The 15,269-nt window shown below is 41.6% G+C and overlaps 1 protein-coding gene across 4 annotated transcripts in view; it reads right to left on the minus strand.

Annotated features, from left to right (window-relative positions):
- CA3H20orf194 (chromosome A3 C20orf194 homolog) overlaps positions 1-15,269 on the minus strand; it is a 130,650-nt gene that overhangs the window by 18,961 nt on the left and 96,420 nt on the right. For all 4 annotated transcript variants that reach the window (XM_011280924.4, XM_019826770.3, XM_011280923.4 and 1 more), the window contains 2 exons: positions 14,627-14,752; positions 4,631-4,668 (listed from right to left, as the gene is read on the minus strand). In XM_011280924.4, coding sequence (XP_011279226.2) covers positions 4,631-4,668; positions 14,627-14,752 — 164 coding nt within the window. The remainder of the gene's footprint in view (positions 1-4,630; positions 4,669-14,626; positions 14,753-15,269) is intronic.

Here is a 15,269-nt window from a genome sequence, read left to right on the forward strand (position 1 = left end):
GCAGGTTATCAGTAAATAGTTTTCACAGGGCCTGCAGATAGAAAGAACTCATTAAATGCAACTTATGGCCACCACCGCTACCACCATCCTCATTACCAGCGCAGCAACAGCTTAAAATGGGACCTCTATGTGTACACTGAGGGGCTTGGACTCATCCACTTCTCAGACCAACAGGGTGGCTGTGGCAGGTGGGCCTCAGCCATAGCAACCAACAGGAAGGTAAATGAGTGGTCATCACTAGATCAAAGGCAACTTCCAGGATCCTTGGCCCCTGCCTCTAGTCTGTGGCAGAAGTAAATTATACTTCCTTCCTCTCACTACTCATACTAATGAGAAAAGTGTTCCAAAATTGCTAAAGACTGAATCTAACCTCACAAATTGTCTGGATGCATTCCATTCATGACTAGGGAGCAGGGATTAGGAGCTTCATGCCAATGGTCACATGTTAACACGGGGAAAAGGGCACACACGAAGCACAAAGGTTATGTATCATGCCCGGGACCACAGATGCCAGGACTTACAGCTGACCTGCCAAGCACAGAACCTGTTTCCTAAGTGCTTATGTATAGTTTAGGGATCTATCAGTTCCTTGATTCTAAGATGCAGGTCCTACTCTTCTCACGTATCTGTTTAGTGCTCAGCTATTAAGTTGACCTTACGCCTCTGCACAGTGCTTGAGGGACCTCTAAGGATTCAAGGGTGAGTTTCCTCAATGGCTTTCCTTAAAATCTAAGTGGTGAGGGCAGCTCTGCCTCCTCCTCTGGTCTCTTGGTGAAAGGCTTCCTGGTTCCCCAAATGTGGGCCATGCAGGCACCAGAATCCTCCTCTAGGCCTGGTGAGTGCCAAGTAGCTCCTGGATCCATCATCCACTCTCAAGCCTGGCTACTGTTTGTCTAGTGCAGTCTACCACTTTCTTCATTAGGTCACTGCTTACTTTGTGCACTTCCAGGCTGTTTTTACTACAATTCATTTTAACTACTATCTTTCAAAAGAGTTATCTTTCAAAACCAGAAAATCTGATCTTATCACTTCCCTACTTAAAATATTTCAATGCATTCCAGGGACTGCAAACTTCTTGGCCTGCCTGACCTATCTGCCATGCTGTGCTTCCTCAGTGGCCTGGGTATGTATGCTCTGGTCACCATCAGGCCTTTACTCTTATTGTTCCTTCTGCCTGAAACCATCTGTTCTTTCCTCTTTGTTGGCCCAACTCCTCTTTCAGGCTATAGACAATGTGAATAGCATCTCTTCCAGAAGGCTTCCCTAATCCCCAAGGACTGGGTTGGAGCAGGAGCCAGATACAGATTTGTTGAATAAATGAATGAATGAATCAAGTATAATAAAAGATACATGCAACCTGATCTCCAGGGCAGCTGCCTAAGCAGTTAAGTTGTGGGTACCCATGTGTCAGAGTTTTCCTCATTTATAAGTCTGAGCAAATCCCATTACAACCATCTGAAAGCTTTCTAAGACTTACTGATCTATCTATCTATCTATCTATCTATCTATCTATCTATCTATCTATCTATCTATGGTTTTGGTAGAAAATTCATAAAGTACAAAAGGGTACTCAAACCAAGCTTCTTCCTCCCTCCTCCTCTGGCACCCTGAGCCCAGAGGCTCATGGCATGCCAGGCCCAGAATGGGGCATAGTGGGGAAGCAAACTGGGTTCTAGAGGGCTCAGCACATTCCGGAGATGACAGACATGGGAGCTGGATCTTGCAAGAGGCCCATGAGATTTCCAGCAGAAGACAAGAATAGCTGTGGTGGATCTTGCAGGGAGGGGCCAGCAAAGGCTGAGTGAAGACCTATAAAGGCCCTAGATTCTGTTTGGTATCTTCTTGGGCAAAAGAAACTGGAGAGTTGGGACTAGTGTAAATGTGCCAACCCAAGTGGCATGTGCCAGGGTCACAAACATAGGCCGGGCCTGTTCAGAAAAAGGCCAGAAAAGACCTCTGACAGATACCTTGCCCAAAGTTCTGTCTGCCTCATGAGTGTCATGTAGATAAACCTTGTGGCGGTGGGATTTTAGGTCAGGAATTGGACACAGAAAAGGGGCTTTGCTTTATAGGGAAACAAGCAAAAGGATTATCCTCCGCATTCCTTAGGCCAGCTATGCAAACTACCACCTGCCAAGAGGAAATGCCATCTGTGAGGGCAGGTACAGCAGTTATCTGGAGCACAGGGTGAAGAGGCCACTGTGGGCGGTTTCATCTTGCTTGGGCCAGGAGCTTCCTTCTGTTCTGTATCAAGGAGTGGATACCCACATTTGGCCAAGGTATTACCAGTCTGGGCTGTGAGTGAGCAGGCAGCCCGATATGACCACTCCCCAGAATGGAGAAACCCCTCTGAGGTCTGACTGCACTGGTCTGAGCTAAAAGCTTCCAATGGCCCAGAAAAAAAGTTTACTTCTTTTATCTATCTGTAGATACTTCCAAAAGTGGTAGTAAAATGTCTTTGCTTTCTTTCAAATCAGCATTATAATGAATCTTGTTTGCTGTTTAAGCATTGAGATTATTTCCTAATTCTTGGATTTCTGTAACACCCATTATCTTGGGGCTGCAATATAGTCCTTTTCTTGTTGTAAAACAATCCTTTGTTGTAAAAGCAATCAAACAGGGAACCTGACTCATGCTCAGGAGCAAAGGGAGGCAATATGCTCCCTCAGGACATGAAGTGTTTGTCTACTGGTGGCAGATCCTACCGCCAAGCTAGCCACCAAATCTCTGAGGATAAAAGAAATACTTGCCTTTTATTTCCTCCCTCCCTGGACAGCCCATGCCCATGGTGAGCCAGGTCAGATCAGTTCATAGGGTCCCTTAGGCCCATATATAAGAGGAAGATAATTACTAAGACACTGTTACTCTACAAGCCCTTCCAAGTTTAGAAAAACAGCATATATGGCCTCAAGGTCATCTGCCCACATGTGGTCACATCCCTATCTTTGCACATGCACAGAGCTTGACACAAGTTGCCTTTGGACTCTGAGTGAGGAAACATGTTAAAATGTGTCTACCAAGTGCCAGAGAGAATCCAGTGTGTCTCGGCCTAAAAGGACTTTCCTCCTACAATAGTGGCCCAGGTTCATGGAAATTGAAGACACAGCTCCTCCCCAAGGCTCATCTGTGCTTTGTGTGCAAAAAAAGCAGAGGGGCACTGAGGGAGAAAGTACCAACGAGTCAAGGTGCATTAGGGTGGCAGTAATCGTGTGGTGGACAGGGGATAATGATCGCCCACACCCTTGGCTTTGGCCATAAGTTACAAACATGTATCTGAGGACCAGACAGTGATCCTTGGTTATCTCCTGGACCTATGTTTTTGCCTATGCTTTCTATTCCCAGGACAGATACTGACAACCTTCCTGATCTTCCAACCTAGAAACTTAGAGGGGTTCATCCTAGATACTTCCTTCTCCAACTCATGCCCCATATCTAGTTTACCACCAGATTCTACTGATCCAACCTCCATAAAATCTCTTTCATCTGTCTGGAGTGGATACTGTGGGAAGACCCAGCCACCTCTATTTCCCTCTGCTTCTGGGGTACAGTGCCTGGAAAGCAACAAGGGCCTCTAAAAGCTGGACTTGAGACGCCCTAGTGCAGCAGCCCAATACACACATCTTTCCCTCCAGTGACCTGGCTCCTGCCCTGCACTGCACCCAGCTCAGCTGTTTCCCAAGACAATAGCTCTGGTATGCTTGGTTGTCTCCGCTCCCTGTGGACTGGCAATGGGATCAGCAAGGCAAAATTGTGCTGGGGACACTGAGTTATTTCCTTCTATCTGATTTCTACTTGCTGGGCTGGCTCAGGAAGCTCAGACCCCAGGTCTTCTGACAACAATGAGCATTTTATCATCACTACAGGAAATTTAGAGTTTATTCTGGGTCTCCAGGCACCATAGTTAACATGACTAAAAAGTGCTGCTTCCAGGGTTGCCAAATGATAGGACAATGTGAAGTTGAGTGTAACCTACAGGATGGGTGGACTTTTCTAAATGTTATCAAGGAGGTATGGAAAATTCCAGTGTATGCAGGAAGGGATTAAGGGAGAAGGTCCTACTGGACCATACTATATACTCATGGGACAGGAGAAGTGCATCAAGATCATGTTGATCCAGAGGCTAGGAATACCTGATACCTTTTTAGTCCATTGATATTAGTTGGAAGGCCAGGGAAGGCTTAATAAGGGAGGTGCTCAAGGGAGGTGCTGTTATGGCAACTTATCATCTTAAGAGATAAACTTGGGAAGAAATATGCCTATCAAATATGATAAAAGAAAAAGATGTCAAAATTTCCCTGGACCAATTTTGTTTGTTTTAGACTTAAAATATTTATTTTGAGAAAGAGAGAGAGCGAGCAGGGAAGGGATGGAGAGAGAGAGAGAGAGAGAGAATCCCAACCAGCCTCCACACTGCCAGTGCAGAGCACTATGTGGGGCTCAAACCCATGAATCATGAGATCATGACCTGAGCCAAAACCAAGAGTCAGAGGTTTAACTGACAGAGCGATCCTGGTGCTCCTGTTCATTTTAGATTTTAGAATGGTAAGAAAGAGCATGAAGAGAGAAGTCTGTTGCATCTAAACACAATTTGAAAGGCATGCAAAAGCAAGAAGTAAAACATATTGCTTACCTTGTGAACACTGGTCAAGACATTTAGGAAAGAGAAATCTATGGAGAGGAAAAAAGAGAAATATTTAAAAACATTAATGTTAGGATTGTCACTGGTTATTTCCCACTAAACTGTTGACTATCCAAGCTGACTTATTCAATAAGGCAAGTGGCAGGCAGTACTAAGTACCAAGAATAGCCATGGCTCTGCAAAAGATTTTGCAGGAAAACCAAGGAACCCCACAGAAATAGCTCTTATGTGGCCAACTCTTGATGGAATGTTGAAGAGGGGATACTGTTGAAGAGGGGATATAGGGCCTGTTCTCTATAGACAATAGGAAACAGAGAAAGAAAGTTGATTTTTTTTTTTCTTTGAAAGAGACACTGTCCTGATAGTGAAGGGAAATTTCATGGGAAAATGAGAATTACCTTCCCCTGTTTGGGTCTTCAGTACTAAAGCTGCCACACTTCCCTTCCTGTGCACGCTAGAATCCTGGTTCTCCTTTAACACTATTCTGAGCTCTAATGGTGAATGAATAGCAGGAAACTGACTGGATCACAGATGAAGCAGGTGAAGGTGACTGATTCAAAGCGTGAGCTTGTTAACTAAGAGAAAAACCCACTCTGCCAGTGCTTTAAAACTAAAACATCACAGTACCCTTCTCAGGGAAGAGAGCTAACACTAGTGAGAATAGCTGCCTTTTATCAAAGTTCTTCCTATGGCCTGGGTACCATGCAAGCAGTTCACATGTATGGTCTTGCTCTGTCCTCATGTCTACTCCATGCCTTGGGTACTCACAAGCTGAGAAGAGCAGGTGGGTTTGTAACAGCTGAACAGTCTAAGCACTTTGCCCATGCCTCAGACAAAGCTAGAAAGTGGGAGGGCTTATGCAGGGACCCAGGTCTGTTTAGCACCACAGAGCTCCCATGTTTTCTCTCCCTACAAATGAGATGCTTGCTGAAGCCACGCTTCTGAATTGTTGTTGGTCTAGGTGGCACGTGGTAATGATGTTCAAAACACCGGGGAGAATTTCTCTCCCGCAATCTCCTTAGTGGTGGCAAGTCTTCATCATTCTATTTGCTTTCTGAAAACACTATTTGGAACCAAATTTGGTGGGCAAGTGAGCTGGATGAATACCACTTTGGACTGTTGATGAGGTTCTCTTGCCTGACTCCCTCATGGTTTCTGAGGAATTCCAAGGAGGAACCCCTACGTGCTCTGGGCAAGATCAAGAGTCATGGAACAGGGAAGAGACATCCTTCCACACTGTAGTTTCCTCAAGAACAGAACTCACTGACTTCACTGCACTCAGTCTACTGAATGGCCTGACACAATAGCAAATACATTCTTAGAAAGTGTCTGTCACCATCAGTGCCTGCCACTTTAGAGTACATGCTCTTAAAGGCCTTCTCAGCACCCTGCTAGCTCCCTCACAGCAGCCCACAGCAATTCACACCAAAGACATCTTAGACAAGACAAGCAAAGCTCCCCCTCAAGGCATTTTATCCAATTACAGGCTGGATGCTCATGCTTTAAATCTCTGACAGCTACAAAGAAAACATAGACTTGCACATATATATGACTCCCTAAAACTGGAATGCAATTTCTCTTATCTTGGCATCTTTGGCATCTGTCCTTCAAATTCATGTTAGCTTTCTTTCCTAATCCAACTAGGAGTTACCACTGCTTCTTTATAATTCTTATAAAATTGCATTATATTTTATTATAGGACTTCCTATCTATAACACGATTGATTGTGTACCTTCATTGGTGTGGCATTTGGAAAATTATTGAACTTTTCTGAGCATTAGCTCCCTCAAGGTAAAACATGGTAATGATGCCTACCTTAAAGAGGGATTTTGAGGATCAAGAGAGGGTAAAGCATCACAGTGCGAGCGAGACAAATAGCACAAAATAAATGTTGGCTCCCTGCTTTCCTTCTCTACATATCATTCTCCTTACCAAACTCTAACGGTTTTTTTTATTTTTTAATTTTTAAAATTTACATCCAAATTAGTTATCATATAGTGCAACAATGATTTCACGAGTAGATTCCTTAGTGCCCCTTATCCATTTAGCCCATCCCCCCCCTAAACTGTAACATTTTTGAAGAGTGCCTGGCATAGCATGACTTTTTTTTTATTATTTTATTTTTTTATTTTTTTCAACATATGAAATTTATTGTCAAACTGGTTTCCATACAACACCCAGTGCTCATCCCAAAAGGTGCCCTCCTCAATACCCATCACCCACCCTCCCCTCCCTCCCACCCCCCATCAACCCTCAGTTTGTTCTGTTTTTAAGAGTCTCTTATGCTTTGGCTCTCTCCCACTCTAACCTCTTTTTTTTTTTTTCCTTCCCCTCCCCCATGGGTTTCTGTTAAGTTTCTCAGGATCCACATAAGAGTGAAACCATATGGTATCTGTCTTTCTCTGTATGGCTTATTTCACTTAGCACAACACTCTCCAGTTCCATCCACGTTGCTACAAAGGGCCATATTTCATTCTTTCTCATTGCCAAGTAGTACTCCATTGTGTATATAAACCACAATTTCTTTATCCATTCATCAGTTGATGGACATTTAGGCTCTTTCCATAATTTGGCTATTGTTGAGAGTGCTGCTATAAAGATTGGGGTACAAGTGCCCCTATGCATCAGTAAGTACTCCTGTATCCCTTGGGTAAATTCCTAGCAGACATGACTTTTAAACAGAGCAGACAAGTTTTGTGCCAACAAACATTAAAATAATGTATGTACAGGTTATTGACCAGCTCTTCCTCTAAGTAACAAAAGCAAGTGTGATATATATTCCTAAGCCTCACATAGGTATGGTATTTTGCATTTTGTAGTGTGCCAACCAAGTACCTGATTTAAATAAAATTCTAGTAAATCAAGAAATGATGATACTGATCCAATCTGCCCTAAAACATGGGCCCCACAATTCCTACATGCATATTCACAAAAATGTAGCTGTCACACAGGCAGATGTGGGACGACTTATTCCTTGCGGCCCTCTCAATGATTAGAATAGTTCCTGGCACAGAGCAGACACAAGACACTCACTGAATGAAATCCTCTAGAAAAAAGACACCAGGTAAATCTCACATACACCCATTCTGAATCCAAACTGAGCCCATCCTTAAGTTAAAGTAGACACACTCACCTCCACTTCACAGAATGGAAGAAGAAGCCCTATTATGCTCTGCCCCAGCTGTTTTTTTTTTTGTTTGTTTGTTTGTTTAACCATGATCTAGAAACAATGATGCAAATTTTATCTTTGCTAAGGTAGCCACTTTACAAAAACTTGATTCTCAAAAAATCGTTTATGATAAAAGCAATATATAATCCATAGCTAACATCATATTTAATGGTTAAAGACTAGATGCTTTCCCTTTCAGATCGGGAATAAGATACAATGTCCACTCTTGCTACTTCTACTCAACATTATACTGGAGGTTCTAGTAAGGACATTTAGGCAAAAAAAAAAAAAAAAAAAAAACAACAAAAACCCAAAAAACCAAAAAAAACAAATACAAAGCCTCCAGATTGGAAAGAAAAAACTAAAGCTATCTCTGTGTACTCATGACACACTTTTGTATATAGAAAAATCACAGAGTCATACAAAACAAAGCAATGAACAATCCAAAGATGATATGCAGAAAACAATTTCATTTATAATAACACCACAAAGAACAAAAATATTTAGGAATAAATTAAACAAAGAAAGCATAAGAGCTGTACACTGAAAACTAAAACATTGCTGAAAGAAATTTAAGACCTCAATAAATGGAAAGACAGCCAGGTTCATGGATTGTGAGGCTTAGTATTTTTTTTTTAATTTTTTTTTTCAACGTTTATTTATTTTTGGGACAGAGAGAGACAGAGCATGAACGGGGGAGGGGCAGAGAGAGAGGGAGACACAGAATCGGAAACAGGCTCCAGGCTCTGAGCCATCAGCACAGAGCCCGACGCGGGGCTCGAACTCACGGACTGCGAGATCGTGACCTGGCTGAAGTCGGACGCTTAACCGACTGCGCCACCCAGGCGCCCCGAGGCTTAGTATTTTTAAGATGGCAATACTTCTCAAACAGATCTATAAATTCAATACAATTCCTACTAAAATCTCAGTTGTCTTTTCTGGCAGAAAACTGACAAGCTGATCCTTAAGTTTACATGGGAATGCAAGGAACTCAGAATAGTCAAAACAATCTTGAAAAAGAACAAATTGAAGGACTCTCACTTCTCAATTTCAAAGCTTACTACAAAGCTACAATAATCAAAACAATGTGGTACTGGCATGACGATAGACATATCTATCAGTGGAACACAACTGACAGCCCAGAAAATAAGCCTTCACATTGACAGTCAATCGGTTTTTTACAAAAGTGCCAAGACAATTCAATGGAGAAAGAATAAGTCTTTTCAACAAAAGGCGCTGAGAGAACTGGATATCAACACGTGAAACAACGAAGTCAGACTCCTACTTCATGCTATATGTAAAAATTAACTCAAGATGGAACACAGGTCTACACGTAAGAGCTAAAACTATAAAACAGAAGAAAACACTGGAATAAATCTTTGTGACCTTGGATTAGGCAATGCTTTAAAAAAATTTTTTTTAATGCTTTTATTTATTTTTGAGACAGAGAGAGACAGAGCATGAGTAGGGGAGGGGCAGAGAGAAGGGGAGACAGAATCTGAAGCGGGGTCCAGGCTCTGAACTGGCAGCACAGAACCCGACGTGGGGCCTGAACTCACGGACCGTGAGATCATGACCTGAGCTGAAGTCAGACGCTTAACCTACTGAGCCACCCAGGCACCCCTAGGCAATGCTTTCTTAGATATCACACCATACATACAAGCAACAAAAGAAAAAATAAACTGGACTTCATTAAAATTTAAAAGCTTTTATGATTTAGAGGATACCATCTAAAAAATAAAAAGCTAACCCATGGGAGAAATTTTTTGCAAATCAAATATCTGATAAAGGACCTGGATTCAGAAAATATGAAGTACTCTTGCAACTCAAAAGGAGACAACCTGGGGAGCCTGGCTGGCTCAATTGGTAGAGCATGCAATCCTTGATCTCAGGGTCTTGAGTTCAAACCCCACATTGGGCACAGAGATTACTTAACAAAAAAAGTAGGGGGTACTTGGGTGGCTCAGTGGGTTGAGCGACTGACGCTTGATTTTGGCTCAGAGACCGAAGCAGGGCTCGATCCACAACCCTGGGATCATGACCTGAGCCGAAATCAAGGGTCGGATGCTCAACCCACTGAGCCACGCAGGTGTCCTCGGTATGTATCCTTTTAGATATTTCCTATATACATAGGAATAAACATTTAAAAAATACATATTGTTTTGGCAATTTACTTGTCTCAGTTCACAAAATACTGTGGACAGTTTTACATGTTAAAATCTACTTAATTGTTTTAAATCCCTGCCTAGTATTCCATTGTATGAATATCCCAAAATTTAACCAGTCTCTTACTAATGAGCATTTGGATTATTTCCAATTCTTTGATATTATGAACAGTGTTTTTTTTAAATAAAGATTTTTTATTTTTTAAGTAATCTCTACAAACAAAGTAGGGCTCGAACTTACAACTCCGACGCCAAGAGTCACATACTCTACTAAGCCAGCCAGGCGTCCTGATTTTATAAACAGTGCTGTTTTGATCTGTCATGTTTCAGACTACTCAGTACCTTCTAAACAACTTTCCTAGGCTTGAACTTACGAAGTCCAACTTTTTTTTTAAACAGCACAAACTACCTTTCTGGCCTTTCTTGCAGTCTGGGGTAGGCATGTGACCTAAGTTCCACCAACCAAATGTACTACAAGACTCCCACAGGCAGTGAGTCAGGTGAGTGAGGGGATGTATGCTAAGCAGATCCCATTTTCTGGTGAAGGAAGTGGTTGAGATATCCCCCCTACCAGGGCAGCCCTAAGAGGTTTGATTGCTCCTGGCTGCCTAGCCAATACATCCTGGCCCTCTTGGAGACTCTGCAAGCTGTAATGTCCTTTAGTAAATCTCTTTCCATTGAAACATACTGGAGTAGGCTCTCCTGTTTGGAATTAAGAATTCTATATGAAACAAATATACAAATATAATTATATGAAATTTTATAATTATATGAAATTTTAGCAATGGAATGGCCAAATTTGTCTTCAAACAGATTATATCATTTTATATTCCTATCAACACTGCTTTTGAATGTACCTATTTTCCTACACTGTTGCTATGTAATAAGCCACCCCAAAACTAAGCGGTTTCAAATAATGATGATATATTATCCCTCATGATTCTGTGGATTAGATGGGCAGTTGTTTTGGCTTGGAACAGCTCAGCTGGGGCTGATGGTCTAAGATGGTGTCATTCACATCCAACTGGGGTCTCAAGCTCAGATGGGAGGAATGGGATGACTAGGATCCCTCCACATGATCTCTCATCCTCTACCAGCCTAGCCCAGGCTTCTTCATATGGTAGTCTCAGCTCCCAGAGGCAAGAGAGGGCAAGCCCCAATGTGTAAATGCTTTTTAAGCTTCTGCTTATTTCTTGCTTCTTGATGTCCCATTGACCAAAACAAGTCACATACCCAAGCCCAAATTCCAAGTATAAGAACTAGATACAACTCTTCAACTCTTGATGGAAGGGGCTGTTTTTGCTGTGGGCATATTTTAAATCTTCCACAGCTGGCCACGTAAAAAAATTTTCTTTTTTTAAAATTGGTGGGCTTAACACTGGCCACTTACTGTTTTTTTAATGGAATGGGTTTAACTTTATTTCTTATTTAAAAATTTTTTTAATGTTTACTCCTGAGAGAGACAGACAGACAGACTGAGTGGGGAAGGGGTAGAGAGAGGAGACACAGAATCCAAAGCAGGCTCCAGGCTCTGAGCTGTCAACACAGAGACCAACATGGGGCTCGAACTCGCAAACTGTGAGATCATGACCTGAGCCGAAGTCTGATGCTTAACTGAGCCACCTAGGTGACCCGGGTTTAACTTTAGTAAGTTTCTATTCTTGATCATGTGTGCCATAATTCTCTTATTCTATTCCATGTGCATAACATGCACATGGAATAGAATAGCCCCATAGCCCATATGCATGGACTAAGCATTAGTTTTCCGACAGAGCATCAGTAGACCACTACAGTAAATTACTTTCTGGAAGGAATTCAAAGGTAAATTTGGAAATTTCTAATTTCTAAAAAAAAATTAGCCAATCAGTAACTTTGACTTACTGACTTAATACTTTTGATGTCCTGATAAGAAAAAAAGAGGAAATTAGTATACTCATACTAACATGCATGATTTTGTTACTTGTATCTTTATATTCCATGACCATAATTCACACATGATATAGCCTTATTCTATTCTTAAATAGATTACATGCTCATCTTTGGTCCTTTTATATACTTCTCATATATCTGAATTCTCTTAAGGACCTTTAGTCCTCACATGCTGGCACACCCATTTATTCACCAGATATTTCGTGAGCACTTACTTGCATTAAGCATTAAACAGAAATGGTTTCGGCACTCACAAAAGCTAAGTTTATATTCTACAGTTCCTCTCTTTTCTCTAATGATCTTAATTTGTCTATTTTTCCTCTTCACTTTGTTATTTTATCAAACTTGAGGCTCTCTGAACAGACTTAAGTTTTAGCAGTGTCTATTCTACTTCTCACTGCTTTGATTGAGATTTTTTATTGTGATGGTGGTTTTATTATTGTCTTCATTTTCTTTCTAGGGCTCTAGCAGTTCATTTTCTATCTGTATTTGCTAACTAAACTCCCTGGTCTCCCTGATCTTTTCTATTTAAGAGTTTTACTGAGGTATAACTTGCATATAACATTCATTCATTTTACGTGTACAGTGTAATGATTTTTAACATAAATTTACAGAAGTATGCAACTATCACCACAATTCAATTTTAGAACATTTGTATCACCCCAAGAAGATCCCTCCTGCCCACTTTCCCGGACCTTTTATATAACTTCTCTGAGCTCTTCCCACCTCACCCTATTAACTTCTCTTCCTCTTAATTTTTTTTTTTTTTGACAGTGCAGAAGAGTACTCGTCTAGGCTAATTCTTCTGAAGTATAATCCCCATCTGTCGTTTGCTTATTACTATCTTTTCCTACCTTTTAAAAATGGTATTATCTGTCTCACATTAAATCTCCTTCTGCTTTAGTGCATCTTTATTTATTTATTTATTTTAAGATTTTATTTTTAAGTAATCTCTATACCCAACATGGGACTTGGAAGTCACAACCCTGAGATCAAGCGTCATATGCTCCTTCAACTGAGCCAGGCAGGCGCCCCTTTAGTTTATCTTTAAATGAAAACTTGAGGAAAATAAGAAATATGACTGATAGAAAGGTGGCATGTAAGAGTCAATACAGTAGTCCAAAGTACAGTGGTGATGCTCAGCATTCACCATAATAACCTAGGACAAAAGGAAAACAGACCACCTTGGCTTTTTTATGGGAGAGCAGAACCTAAGTCACAGCTAAAGAGAAGAGATATGGCGAAGACATTTCTTGAAATCAGTCGAGGTGATAAGGGAAGTAACCTCCAATATAATTTATAAGAGACATCTGAAGATATCAACTTGGGACTTAAATAGGAAGGGAGCTCTTTCAGATGAAGGTTGAAGGGTAGATCAATTAGTTTCCAGGAGAGAACAGTAATTTGGACTAGTCAGAAAGAACACGTGGTTACAGACCTGGGATACATGCCACTAGGCTAAAGGGACAGGAAGTCAAATAGCTCTCTGAAGGGACAATGTACTGTTTGAATCTCTCCCCAGTGAGGAGTGCTCTGATGATGAAATAGATACTTCCAGACACCACTGGAGAGGTATAAACCACAAAACCCACTCGGAAAGCAATTTTCAGCTGTGAATGAAGAGTAATAAAAATTAATTAATAATATCTCTTTGAAGATTCTAAGGAAATTATCTCAAATTTGAGAAATTTATATGGATAAAAATGTTCCTATAGCATTATTTATAATAGTGAAAAGTTGGAGACATCCTATGTGACTAACTGTGGAGAAACTGTTAAGACAATCATATCCAGCCATATGCACAATTACCACTGTGATACTGGAACATATGTTAACTTATATAGTGTATGCTAATCTAAGAAGCATATAAAGTTATATGTAGACTGCAACTGTGAAGACATGCAGACAAAAAAGGCAAGGAATTCACAAAAATTATAATACTTAAACCACTGAGTTAGTGAGATTATGGGTAAATAATTATCCAATATTCATTGTTGTTATATTACTTCCAATGTCTAGAGAAAAAAATAGTTCACCTATTAGTAGCAAGAATGAATGTCATTAACCGAGGTTAAGGTGGCTTAAGCATAGGAAAAATTATCTACAAGATACTCCAAGTACCTTGGGAAACAAATCACCTCCCCTGTAGTAAAGAGGAAAAGAAAGGCTGCCATGGGCATTCTTTTTTTTTTTTTTTTTTAAATGTTTATTTATTTGAAAGAGAGAGAGAGAGCACGTATGCACGAGTGAGAGTGTGTGGGGGAGGGGCAGCAGGGAAGGGGCAGACAGAGAGGGAGGCACAGAATCCGAAGCAGGTCCCAGGCTCCAAGCTGTCAGCACAAAGCCTGACATGGGGCTTGACCCACAAACCGTGAGATCATGACCTGAGCTGAAGTTGGACGCTTAACTGACTGAGCCACCCAGGTGCCCCATGGGCATCCTTTTTTTATGGGAGAAGCCATTTCAAGTCCCACTACTCTAGATGGGCAACTTTTCAGTGCAAAAAAAAAAGGGGTGAGAGGCTGCCAGTGTATAGGCATCTCCTGAGAACCTAGCACAAATCAAGCAATAACTGAGCATTCATTATATATAAGGTAGACTAATGCATTCCAAAAGACAATAACACGTAAAGATGTGTCTCCTTCTGGTGGGTGGGAGAAAATCGCTTTCTGTACACTTAAACCCATCATGTCTTGTGGGCTGGAGATAATCCAAAGTATGTACCTGTGGTCCATGTAGCAGCTCAGGGGCTCCACACACACCGTGATGGCACCAATGGTGAAGGAGGACTTGACATTTGAGTCTGGATGGGTCTGCAGGGCCTGGACAACATCAATGACATCTGTGTAGCTGGGGGAAAAAAAGAGAAAGATTAGTTTACCGACTGGGGCCGCAGAATGGGGGAAGAGGGGCACACTGAGGGGCTGAGTGAGCAAGAGTGGAAGGAAAACCACGAGGAGGTACCTGTGACTAGGTTCCTTGGGGTCATCCCACTTCGTGATTCAGAGCCCGTCCCTGCATCCCACAGTGTTTCTGCATTCCCAAACCCCATTAGTACTCCTAACTGTGCAAGAGTGAGTGGAAGAAGCCCCCATCACTTCTAGGAGTGAAGGGAAGCCTGCAGATGACCCTGGCACTCTGAAGGTGGGATTGGTGTCCTTAGGCCTGTTTTCCAATCAACCTAGGAGCTCCAATGTTGGTCTATTTCCTTTAATAGCTTTCCCCTCTCCTTCTGCTTCACAGAACATGCAGACAAGAGAGAATGGGGATCATCAGGTACCTCTGTAGGTCAGCAGACACATGTCAAACCCTGCTTGCATTTGTCTTTCCTGCTGGGAACTCCCTCTAAACTACAACTTCCAGAGCC

The sequence above is a fragment of the Felis catus genome, chromosome A3 (assembly GCF_018350175.1).
Source record: "Felis catus isolate Fca126 chromosome A3, F.catus_Fca126_mat1.0, whole genome shotgun sequence".
NCBI classification, from domain to species: Eukaryota; Metazoa; Chordata; class Mammalia; order Carnivora; family Felidae; genus Felis; species Felis catus.